The 12,327-nt window shown below is 40.5% G+C and overlaps 1 protein-coding gene across 1 annotated transcript; it reads right to left on the bottom strand.

The window, feature by feature from the left end:
* Nucleotides 1-238: 238 nt before the first annotated feature.
* Nucleotides 239-9,636, bottom strand: LOC128617247 (sulfotransferase 1 family member D1-like). Its single transcript, XM_053640313.1, is given in 8 exon segments — nt 239-903; nt 983-1,163; nt 1,446-1,540; nt 1,627-1,753; nt 3,518-3,615; nt 3,764-3,816; nt 3,818-3,890; nt 8,281-9,636. Coding segments are annotated over 8 exon segments (930 nt in total). The 5' UTR covers nt 8,471-9,636; the 3' UTR covers nt 239-790.
* Nucleotides 9,637-12,327: the final 2,691 nt, after the last annotated feature.

A 12,327-nucleotide genomic window follows, 5' to 3' on the forward strand; every position in this document is an offset into this window, starting at 1 on the left:
CAGCTTTAATATATTTGTGTGGTAACGCAATTAAGAAAACAAAGTGCACTGCCAAGCCAGATGAGTAATGTTAAATTAGAGAGATGAATGTACAGTGGTGCTTGAAAGTTTGTGAACCCTTTATCATTTTCTATATATCTGCATAAATAATGACCTAAAACGTCATCAGACGTTCACAACTTTTCCTTTCACACGCACAAGAGATCCCGATTAAACAAACGAGGCAAAAAATATTATACTTGGTCATTTATTTATTGAGGAAAATGATCGAATGTTACATATCTGTGAGTGGCAAAAGTATGTGAACGTGTCAGATTAGCAGTTCATTTGAAGGTGAAATTAGGTGTTTAGAGTCAGGTGTTTTCAATCAATGGGATGACAATCAGGTGTGAGTGAGGAAGTGCCCTGTTTTATTTAAAGCACGGGGTTCTATCAAAGTATGATCTTCACAACACACGTTTGTGGGAATGTATCATGGCACGAACAAAGCAGATTTCTGAGGACCTAGAAAAAGATGTTCATCAGGCTGGACAAGGATACAAATCCATATATATTGTTTGTACTTTTAATATTAAAATGGCCTTTATTTATGACACATTATTAAATCGGACTCATTATTCATTTCTTCATGCTGTAACCCTGTACAAATTTAAAAGATAACTGAATCTTTTACAGAGTTTTATTTTTACTTTTTACAAATCCTTCATAGACTAATAAATGATCTTTGCATATCTGTGTTTAGTAAACCGTTCATTACAGCACCAGTTTAGATTCATGTCAACGACGTCTTTCATATCCTGGTGCGAAAGGGAATGTTCACGTCGGCCATTTTTCTGGCGTAGTCTTCATCAAACATCTGGGACTGAGCAGGTTTGAAGTAGTTGGTCCAATCTCCAACCTCCCCTGTGGAAAAGAAACACATTAGTGTAACACTGACTTGCTGAGAACTGGGAGAAATGCTAGTAATGTTGTACATCCAGACCTTTTCTCATGAAAGGAGAGATGGAGTGGTCAAATATGATCTTTGGGACAGATGAGTAGTTGGCCATTGGGTTGTTCTTCATGACATTAAAGGATGTCAACTCCACGATCTTGTCGATGATGTCATCAGATAGCGACAGGTCCAGGTACCGCATGATCCTCACTATTTCTCGACGAGGGTTCTGAATTTGGAAGGAAAACCAATAAATAATGAGGTTGACCTGAACATAAACCTGCTATGCACCTACAATGATGATGAAGCTGATGATGATAGGATGGTTACTACTGCTGCTACTGCTAATTGTATATATTTTAATTGTGCACCATTTCGAGGATATACTCTTACTTTTTGGGAATAAACTCATTATATGCAAACATTCCTTTCGTAGTTTCAGACTGGAAGCCCACACTGTGAAGTTCTACATGATATCAATGGTTGGGAAATTTCTAAAATCATATTGTACCTCTTTCATGTCCTCAAAGAACATGTAAAGGATATTTCTCTTCTCTCTTTCTTTCCAGTAACCTTTCACATGGTCGTACCAAGATCCCCAGGCCACTGTGGACATACATATTAGTGAAGAACCTCAATTTTAAGGTACTAACTATGTGTCTTTCAGATTATTGAACACTGTCGAATCTCACATTTTCCCTCCATGAACTTCTGGAGATATTCTTCCCATGAACCTGGTTCTGGATGAATCAGATTCATTTGGTCAAAATGGTAGTAGCTGATCAGGTTGTCTTTAGCATTTCGAGCCACATAAATAACCTGGGTTGGGGGAGAAAAACAAAAAGTGTATTCAGGAAGAGGAAGATTCTGGTAGAAATGCCGTGGTTCATGATTACAAGTGACTGAACTTCTTGAGCCTTAATTACCTTTCATCATATAACTGTTACAAAATATACCAGAAAGGCTGAATTTGACATCTAATAGGAGACATACAGCACATGATACCTTTCAGGTGGAGATTGATCTCAGATGGACAGAAGCTCCCTAGATTCTACATCTCTCTACAACCCCAATTCCAAAAAAAAAAAAAAAAGTTGGGTAAAATGTAAATAAATGTCAATAAAAACAGAATGCAATGATTCGCAAATCTTATAAACCCAGATGTTATTCACAATAGAACACAGAAAACATATTGAATGTTTAAACTGAGGAAATGTACCCTTTTAAGAATTTTTGATTTTGAATTTGAATGCCGCAACACGTCTCAAAAAAGTTGGGATGGGGCAACAAAAGGCTGGAAAAGTACATGTTAGTAAAAAGAAACAGCTGGAGGTGAATTGGGAACAGGTCAGTAACATGATTGGGTATAAACAGAGTATCTTAGAGACGCAAAGTCTTTCAGAAATAAAGATGGGCAGAGGTTCACCAATCTGTGAAAAACTGTGTCTACAATTTATGGAACAATTCCAGAATGTTCCTCAACGTAAAAATTGTGAAGACTATGAACATCTCATCATCTACAGTTCATAATATCATCAAAAGATTCCGAGAATCTGGAGAAATCTCTGTGTTCAAGGGACGAGGGTGCAAGTTAATATTGCATGCCCGTGATCTTCAGGTCCTTAGGCGGCACTGCATTAAAAACCACCCACTTTTGGGGTGAGCAAAAGTATTGGAACAATAGTCTTAAAGTAAATTAAAGTAAATAACGCTTAGTATTCGGGGGGGGGGCTGAAATGCTGATCAGTTGGGTTAAGGTCTGGTGATTGACTTGGCCAGTCTAAAACCTTCCAGCTTTTCCCCTGATGAAGTCCTTTGTCGAGTTGGCAGTGTGTTTTTGGGTCATTGTCACAGCTCTCACAATGTGTCTGTCATCAGCTGCTGTTGTTTTCCTTGGTAGACCTGATCAATGTCAGGTTACTCAGTACACTAGTGGTTTCTTTCATTTTCAGGACATTCCAAATTGTTCTACTGGCTATGCCCAATGTTTGTGCAATGCCTCTGATTGATTTTCCCTCTTTTCTTTACTTCAAAACGGCGTGCTTTTCTCCCATAGACAACTCTCTGATCTTCATGTTGCTTTATCCTTTTTAACAACAAATGCAGTCTTCACAGGTGAAAATGCAGGCTAAAACCTAAGAGTAGATGTTCAGATTGTTTAAACAATCAATCTAACAGGACACACCTGGGCAACAAGAAACACCTGTCAGTCACATGTTCCAAAATGTTTTGCTCGCCTACAAATTGGGTGGTCTGATACAAAATGTTCTATATTTAACACATCTACATATAAATACCAGGAAATTAAAATTGAAAATCTAAAATCTCTTCTCATATTCATCCTTTGATCTCAAACCAAAATGTCTTCAGTCAGCAGCAAAAACAAATGAATTGGCCTTGCCGTTCCAATAGTTTCGGAGGGGGACTGTAGATGTAAATATCAGGAAATGAAAGCTGAATTTCTGATCTCTCATATACTTGCAGAGGGGACTGTATATTAGTGAGTATTAGTGAACATTAGTGTTTGATAACTTCTGAAATAAAACAGACTTGGTCTTAACTTGTTTCAATAGTTACATTTACCTTGCATTTATTTTCCCAGAATCCTTCAGGCACCAGCTGTATGGGTAAGTGCGTCTTTATGACTCTGGGAGGTTTCAATGTTTTTAGTAGGTCCAGTCCTGGAAGACAGGTAGAGGACAGAAAAAAGCCTGTGTGTGTGTGTGTGTGTGTGTGTGTGTGTGGTGTCTGTGGTGTTTCCAGAGTATTTTCAAGCGAAGTCGTAATCATACATCAAAGGATCTAAAGTTTACAACCATGTATTTTTACCTGATGGAATTGGAGGAGGATAATGGTTCTCCAGAAATGGGAAGCGTGCGGGTCGGAGCTCTCTTACAAATCTCAGCATCTCCATTATGCAGCAGCAGATCCACTATTTCTTGGGTCCATGTGGTACCTGTTTTATCGATGAAGAAAAAAATTTTCAATAAAGATTTCAGCCCAGTAGAAGAGGTAGAAGATATGTAACAGATCGCTCAGACCTCCCATTCCATAATATCCAATATGCACAAAATAAGCATCAACACGTGTCATTATATTAGAGTTTGGACCAACTCAAAACACCGGCCATAATAATAAATATTTAATCTTTACTGGTACACGTACATCATCACATGATTCCATTTACCAAGGTGGCGCAAATGAGGTCAGCTGCCGTCAAGACTGCTCTGGCCACTATTTGTTTATTTTTGTTTATTTTTTTTAAACATTCCCTTACTTTAACCACTTTTTCTTTTCACCAGATACGAGAGAAAAGCTCTTATTTCTATTTCTTTACAATCCACTCACCTATCGGCATTTTTAACACCAGATCCCTGCTGGCCGAGCGAGATCCTGAAGAGGAACAAAGGACGTAACCCGAAGCGGTGGCACCGAGGGAAAGGCGCTGGCGTCAGGAACAGGCTGAGGGCTCGCTCACGCCGTGCTCCCCTTCTAGCCAATATCCAGTCTCTAGAGAACAAGGCCAATGAACTCAGGGCCAGGGTTAAGTTCTAAAGGGACAATCGGGACTGCAGCCTCCTAAGCTTCACTGAGACAAGGTGGAACCCAGAGGTACTGGACCACGCCTTCCAACCAGCCGAGTTCTTCTCGGTTTACCGCATGGACAGAATAATGGAGTCGGAGTAGTCAAGGGGAAGTGGAGTGTGTCTGATTGTAAACAGTATCTGGACTTTAACAGTGCCATCCTCAAATGCGTAGTGCCAAACTTCCACAGACACATCACCTGCCTCACCAGGGCGAAACGATACTGGACCATTGCTACATTCCATTCAAAGACAGTCTCATCCATCGTTTGGGAAATCAGACCATGTCACCATCTTCCTAATGTCTAGATACAGTACAAACAAATGCTGAAACAGGAAGTTCCGGTTCAGAGGGAGGTTGTAGGCTGGATGGACCAATCAGTGGCCGCTTTGCAAAACACTTTTTTGTTTTGCTAAAACATCTAAAACACTTTAGATGACTTTAGACTGGGACATCTTCAAGCACAGCTCTGACAGCATCAACATGTTTATGGAAGCAATTGTGGGATTTATTGGGAAACTAGCAGATGATACTGTCCATAAAACAATCATCAGAACGTTTCCCAACCAGAAGCCTTGGGTGGATAAAACCATCGGTGATGCTCTGAGATCTCGCAACACTGCCTATAATGCAGGTCTCACCCCAGCAACATGGACGAGCACAAGGTTGAGTCCTACAACGTGCGCAGAGCAGTGAATGAGGCAAAGAGTCTCTATTGGAGGAAACTAGAGTCACAGTTCCGTTAGGGTGGCTAGGACTGAGAATGATAATGGACTATAAAACACCATCCTCCAGAATGTGAATGCAGACGCTTCTCTTTTTTTGTACACAGCGCTAACAGTGCTAGTGGCAGTATGCATGCGGAGAGTGTCAGTGTGGGAAATGCTTTCATCATCTTGGCACACAATGTGAGGAAGACTTTCAGGAGAGTGAACACCAGGAAGGCAGCAGGACCAGACATCATCTAAGGTTGGGTCCTTAAAGCCTACGCTGACCAGCTAGCACCGGTGTTCATACAGATATTCAACTTCTCCCAGACACAGTCAGTAATCCTGACATGCTTCAAACAGTCCATTATCGTTCTTGTCCCAAAGAAACCCCAGGCTGCCTGCCTCCGTGATTATCCCCCCAGTAGTCCTGACTCAGTTGCGATGAAGTGCTTTGAAAGGCTGGTCAGAGACTTCATTGCCTCTTTATTACCTGACACATTGGACCCATTACAATTCATATACCTTCCCAATCGCTCTACTGAGGACTCCATCACACAATTTTTACACACAGCCCTGAGCCATCTGTACATTAGGAAGGGAAACTATGTTAAAATGCAGTTTGTTGACTACAGTTCAGCATTTAGCACTATAATTCCTATATAAATGATATAAACTCACTACCAAGTTGGAGGACCTGGGACTTAGCCCTTCCCTTTGTCAGTGGCTCTCCACCTTCGTGACAGAAAGACCACAAGCAGTATGGGTGGGCAGACATGTCGTATTCTCCCTCACCCTCAGCACATCTACAGCAACCTGTGCTTGACCAAGGCCAGGAAGATAGTGAAGGACCTCAGCCATCCGAACAATTGACTCTTCTCTCTGTTACGGTTAGGGAAGTGCCTCCACTCCCTGAAGGTCAACATAGAGAGAATGAGGAGGAGCTTCTTCCCACAAACCATTTGGGCCCTCAACCAGAATAACATATAAGACTAGAGCTTGGACCTGTTTGCACAACACACACTCCCTCAGCCTGATGTTATAAATCTTCTCCCAATTTGATCTTGCCAACTAGCAAACTCTCTCCTATCACATGACAACTACCAACTGGAGAGGGTGGAGAAAGCAACTTCTTTCTTCCGAGACACATAAAGCCCAGCCAACCACCTTTTCTAACTAAGAGAGAGAGCATACTTATACAATATAAGAGAGACAGTAATGCCTTCCCTCCCACCCAGAGGCCAGTTTTGCTCTCTAATTTCCCAGCCACAGATAGCTGCTTTAAACTGTGGTTTTATCTTAATGCCGTTTTGAAGCAGGATGGGGAAGCAGGAGAATTGACTTCATGAGGTTGGTTTATGTAAGAGTGTACAGCTTTTGTTACGAGTTTGCTGATGAGACGGTCACGGTGCAGGAAAGTTTAATTGGACGACATACGGACTGTCTGCAGTGTGTGTTGTTTAGGAGAGTCCATGTGCTGGGTAATGCATTGGGTGCAGATTTACTTTAGCATAGGATAATAGGAACGAGATCACTGTAGAGTGATATTTATGCTGTAAAATGAAAGGTTTTATTTCACATGTTATACAAGGCTTTACAGAACAACTACGCTGTTGAAGAAGCATAGCTGGTAACATATTGAATAAGATTTAAGCAAGTACCTATTGTCTTTAAAAATAAGATATACAGTCAAGGCAAGCACCGCATTTACCAGTGACCCCAGCACTGACAATGTTTCTGCAGAAGTAATGAATAAATGAAACCAGTGTGTATATCTTGGTGTGTTGTCTTATAATGCTAGGGCCCCCATGGCTCCGGTTGCAGTGGAGTCCTTCCTTAATCCAGCGCTAGATGCCTTGATTTAATTCAATTAAACACACTTCGTTAGCACCTTCCAACCTCCATTGTAAGGTGCGGGAACTGTGGGAAATATGGGTGTAGAAATTCCCTTTTTGGTTCGGAGGGAAATTAAGAAATGGAAGTCAGGCTTATGACAAATGTGCACATACACAAAGTGCACATACACTACGGGTCAAAAGTTTGGAGACGCTTGACTGAAATGTTTCTCATGATCTTAAAAACCTTTTGATCTGAAGGTGTATGATTAAGTGTTTGAAATCGGTGTTGTAGACAAAAAATATACTTGTGCCGACATATTCACTTCTTTCATTAGAAAATTAACTATTTTATTTACAATTTTTATTATTTTTTTAAACGGACGACTCAGAGTGAAATATTCCGAAAAGCAGCCGATAAGTGTCCAGCGTAGGTGGGAACTCCTTTAATACTGTTAAAAAGCATCTCCAGGGGGCTTCCTCAAGAAATCAGTTGAGAAAACGCCAAGAATACATTTCTGAAAATTCTAGGCAAAACGGTGTCTACTTTGAAGATGCTAAAATACTCAATTATTTTGATTTATTTTGGAATTTTTTTTTTTTATAACAACATAATTCCCATAGTTCCATTTGTGTTTTTCCAGAGTTTTGATGACTATATTATTATTCAGATGGATGTGACATTAAATGGGGTATATGTAGTTGCAAGCACAGTAGATTATTATTAACATTTTTGATTATGTTTACAAGTCTATCACAGATGCACCAGAGGGCTTGGGCTTGGTTCAAGGAAATTTACATATTATGGGCACATATGTTGCTTAACTACTGTTAGTTTGTGCACAAAAGTGTTTCTGCTATGGAAATCATTCCTAACCCAGATCCAGGGGTGACCATCTATGGAACCAGTGACAAGAAGACAGGTTCTGCTGAATGGATCCATACAGAGTTTTCTTCAGAAGTCAGCTTGGTAGGAAATGGTTGGATGTAAATAAATAAATAAATAAATAAATAAATAAATAAATTTTAAAAATTGGTCACTTTGCACCAATTTGAATATGTATTGATCTCATGAAAACGTGACCATTACCAATGATCTGAATAAAAATCCATAATTAATTCCTCTATTAGGTTTGAAATCAGATTATTCAAAAAAAATTGGACAATATAATATCAGCAATTTGATTGGTCATAATTTGTAATGACTCAGTGTTTTTACCTGCTTTGGGGTAGGTGGAGATGAGCAAATCAGATGGATCTGGACGGAAAGCCCAAATGGAGCTCCAGTTTTGAGCTATCCAATTCATGAGTGGGACGCCTTGTACCTCAACCAGAGGAAAGCGCCGGATTGAACCGGCTGCCTTGTTTACGGCTTCGTTAAAACTCATGGGTTCGTCCTTCTTGTCCATCTTGTGCCTTTCTGGATGTTCAATTGCAAGGCTTATGCAGTTCTCTTTTTATGGTTATCTCTAACTTCACTGAGTCCGGTTGGAGCTTTTGTATCAGCGTCTGCTGTTTTCCTTTCCCCGTCTAACATTATTTATTTCTGAAGTGCAGAGCTGTTATATAAACTGTCACACCCACCATGGACAATTCCCCTCCCAGACTGCAAGAAGTCAACCTCACTAAAAGTCTGGAATATTCTCTGCCTCACTTCCTGTGTTTGTGCTCACCTGTTTTGTGTTCCCCTAATTTACGTTCTGTGTTTTGTTTGTATTTTATTGATGTGTTTGTACTGTGAGCCGCTTTTGTATTCATCTTGAGCTTGCCTTGCCCTAGTCCTTTGTTTGAGTTTTTCAACTCAAACAAAGGCGTGGGACGGGAAGGGACGACAGGTTCTCATGTAAATTGTGTCTGGTGTCGTTATAAAAAAGTGTTGACATCAGTTGGGAAGATTCCACACAACATGTAGCAATCACGATAAGGATGAAGAAGCTTCCTAAAGCTCTCGGGGACATTATTAAATAAGACTCAAATGGAAAAGCTACAGAGACATAACACAAACCTTAAACATCCCTGACGGTACAATTGGTACAGTAATATGCAGGTGGAAGATTCATGGAACCACAACTAATAGTCTCCAGACAGGTCAACCATCCAAGATTAATGATAAGGAAGGTACAAGAGAACCCATGAGTCACTCAAAAGGACTTGCAGGACAACCTGAAAGCAGCAGGAACATTAGTTGCAAAGAGAATAATAAGAACCGCAATTATCTATATTCCTACACAAAACTCCTTATACACTGCCAGGCTCTGGGTTACTGATCGGAAGTTCGGGGGTTCAAGCCCCAGCATTGCCAAGCTGCCACTGTTGGGCCCTTGAGCAAAGCCCTTAACCCTCTCTGCTTCAGGGGTGCTGTATCATGGCTGAGACTGCACTCTGACCCCAACTTCCTGACATGCTGGGATATGCGAAGAAAAGAATTTCACTGTGCTGTAATGTATATGTGATCAATAAAGACTCATCATCATTATAACCTTGGGGAATTGCTGAGATTAATGGGCCAAAATTTAACAACAACGCTGCAAAAAGCTAGTTGTTACTGTAGACGTCTCGAAGCTGTAACTACCAACAACAGCTTTGAGACAAAGTATTAATGCTGGCAATTTGTGGTGTCCGAATTCTTTCACTATCAATGTTGTTTTTTTAAAAAACAGATTCCAGATTTTAAGTTCCATAGCTAAATTTGGTTGGATCGACACAACATGGTGAAAATACGGAGTCTAAGGACGGAGTTATTCTCAATACCCAACACTCACTTTTGTTATTTTCTTCATTTGGGATTATTTTGGGCTGTCCATGAAATTTTCTTCAATGACTCCATTCTGTTTTGGTGCGAAGCGGCGCAAATGCATTGAGTATTTGTTAAAACTGTTTATTTTATAATGCTATAACAGCTATTTTGTTGTTTTGTGCCTTGTGAGTGAGTCTGATAAGAGCAAACCTTCCTGTCTGGCTTAACATATACTTCACTAGCTAGATAGCTAGCTGTTATTGAACTTTCAGTCCGAGTCCATTTTAAACTATAGCAATAGCAATAGTGTTAGCAAGTAGAGTTAGCAACAAGCTAGCCAGCATCATTAATTATATGAGTAATAACTCTAACGTTGAGTATTACCTCCTCAAAGTAGTGATTAGAAGGACGAGTGTTAAAGACTTAATCAAGTACGGTGTCTATATATTAACTGATCTAAAGCTAATACTGCTATAAATTAATTTAAAAGTAGTCAAACGCACTTTATACTGTTCAATGATTTGACCTCACTCCATAAATGGGTAAAGAAATGGTAGGTGACAAGACCACCAAAAACTGACGAGTTAAAATGGCAAGCTGAGGGGGCTTTTTTTTTTACGGATGGCTTTTACTGGTTTATCGGGCCTATATATATATATTCTTCTTCTTCTTCTTCTTCTTCTTCTTCAGTGAAATAAGTCAAACAACTTGGGGAAAATGTGACAGTACTGAGTATAGCACTGGTATTCTTGTTTGCACTTATATAGTCAATGAGATGAGATGTCAGCGTTCAGTAAAATTGTCACTATACTCCTAAAAAATGAAACGCATTTAGTTGTGGCAGACATGGATTTGTGAGCACCTTCGTGCATTTTGTGTACTTGAACAAGAACTGCATTTCTCTGTAATCAAACAATATGAGTTGAGGTATTTGAAGCCATTTGATTGTCGCATTTTGTAGATGGTATACATTTTGTATACATGGCATTTTGTAGATTTTGCTATACAGCAGAGAAGCTGGTTAAAGTTAAATGAAATGCTTGACTGTACTTGTACCTTGTTTGTGTAATGAATTCTTGCATTTCAAAACAAAAAGCTTATATAACACCAGCCCTGTGTAATTATTTAACTCCCTTAGTATTACTTTTAACCACATGTGAACTCTGAATCACTTTGGTGGAATTTCAACACCCACACATTTCACAATATAACATTAACATTTAACACTAAGGTGGAGCAAATGGAATCTTCCATCCATCCATCCATCCATCCATCTTCTATACCACTTATCCTTCCTTCAGGGTCACGGGGAAACCTGGAGCCTATCCCAGGGAGCATGGGGCACAAGGCGGGGTACACCCTGGACAGGGTGCCAATCCATCGCAGGGCACAATCACATACACACTCACACACCCATTCATACACTACGGACACTTTAGACATGCCAATCAGCCTACCATGCATGTCTTTGGACTGGGGGAGGAAACCGGAGTACCCCAAATGGAATCTTGAGCCGTGTAAATATTTAATACTTAAAGTGTTAGTTTAATAAGACGTTGTTAGCGTTAATTATGGCAACACTTTGGTGGTAGTCCCCCTATAAACACTGTGTAAATCTGAAGTGGGTAGATGTACTGGAAGTATATTTAAAAAAAAAACAAAAGGGTCCAAATACTTCTTTCCCTCCACTGTATTCTCAGGTTTGTGTTTGGTGACATGCTCTTTAATTCAGACCACTGGGTGTTAGTAGGGTTCAAACTAGCGGCCATGTTATAATTGTGTGGCAGTGGGGGCATCGGTTGGAGATGGAGAGGAGGCAGTGGAACCAACCATCGTGTGATCATTCTCACCTGTGCCTTATTACTGATAGGCTAATTAAGTGTGTGTTTCTCTGTGTTTTCAGTGAATGTCATAAACAGAGAAAGAAAGAGCAGCATAGCTGGCAGGGCTTGCAACACACACAGTGCATGAGCACAGACCATGAACTTGAACCTTGAACTTGAACCTTGAACTTGAACCTTGAACTGGGCTAAATAATGAGTTAGTGATGGACCCTTTTCAGTTGGGTTGTTTTGGGGGGGGGTTTGGGTTGAATTGTTGAATGTATGCTGAAAAGTGTGGTGAAAAATAAATGTGAGCCCAGAGCTCTGCTGGAATTCTGCCAGCCTCCTGAATGTTCCTCTGCACACATGCACACTGGGTTCTACAGTGGTGCCAAAAGCCAGGACCAGGCCTTCATTGAGCTTTTTGAGCATGCTGCAGCTGCATGGGAATGGCCAGAGGATGAAATGGCTCTGTGATTCTTCCCTGTTACTGTTGGAGGGAGCCCAACATGCCTCCCACAGCTGTTGTCATGGACTCAGTAGGAGTATCCTAGTGTCAAGAGGGAGGTCCTGCAGCTGATGCGCAGTAGCTGAAGGATTCCTGTTGCCAGCGGTTGATGGCAGAGGAGCAGGACATGGAACAGATCATCAAGCTGATGGTACTGGAGCAGTTTATTGCTGGACTCCCAACAGCAACAATGGAGTA

Source organism: Ictalurus furcatus, chromosome 13 (genome assembly GCF_023375685.1).
Source record: "Ictalurus furcatus strain D&B chromosome 13, Billie_1.0, whole genome shotgun sequence".
NCBI classification, from domain to species: domain Eukaryota; kingdom Metazoa; phylum Chordata; class Actinopteri; order Siluriformes; family Ictaluridae; genus Ictalurus; species Ictalurus furcatus.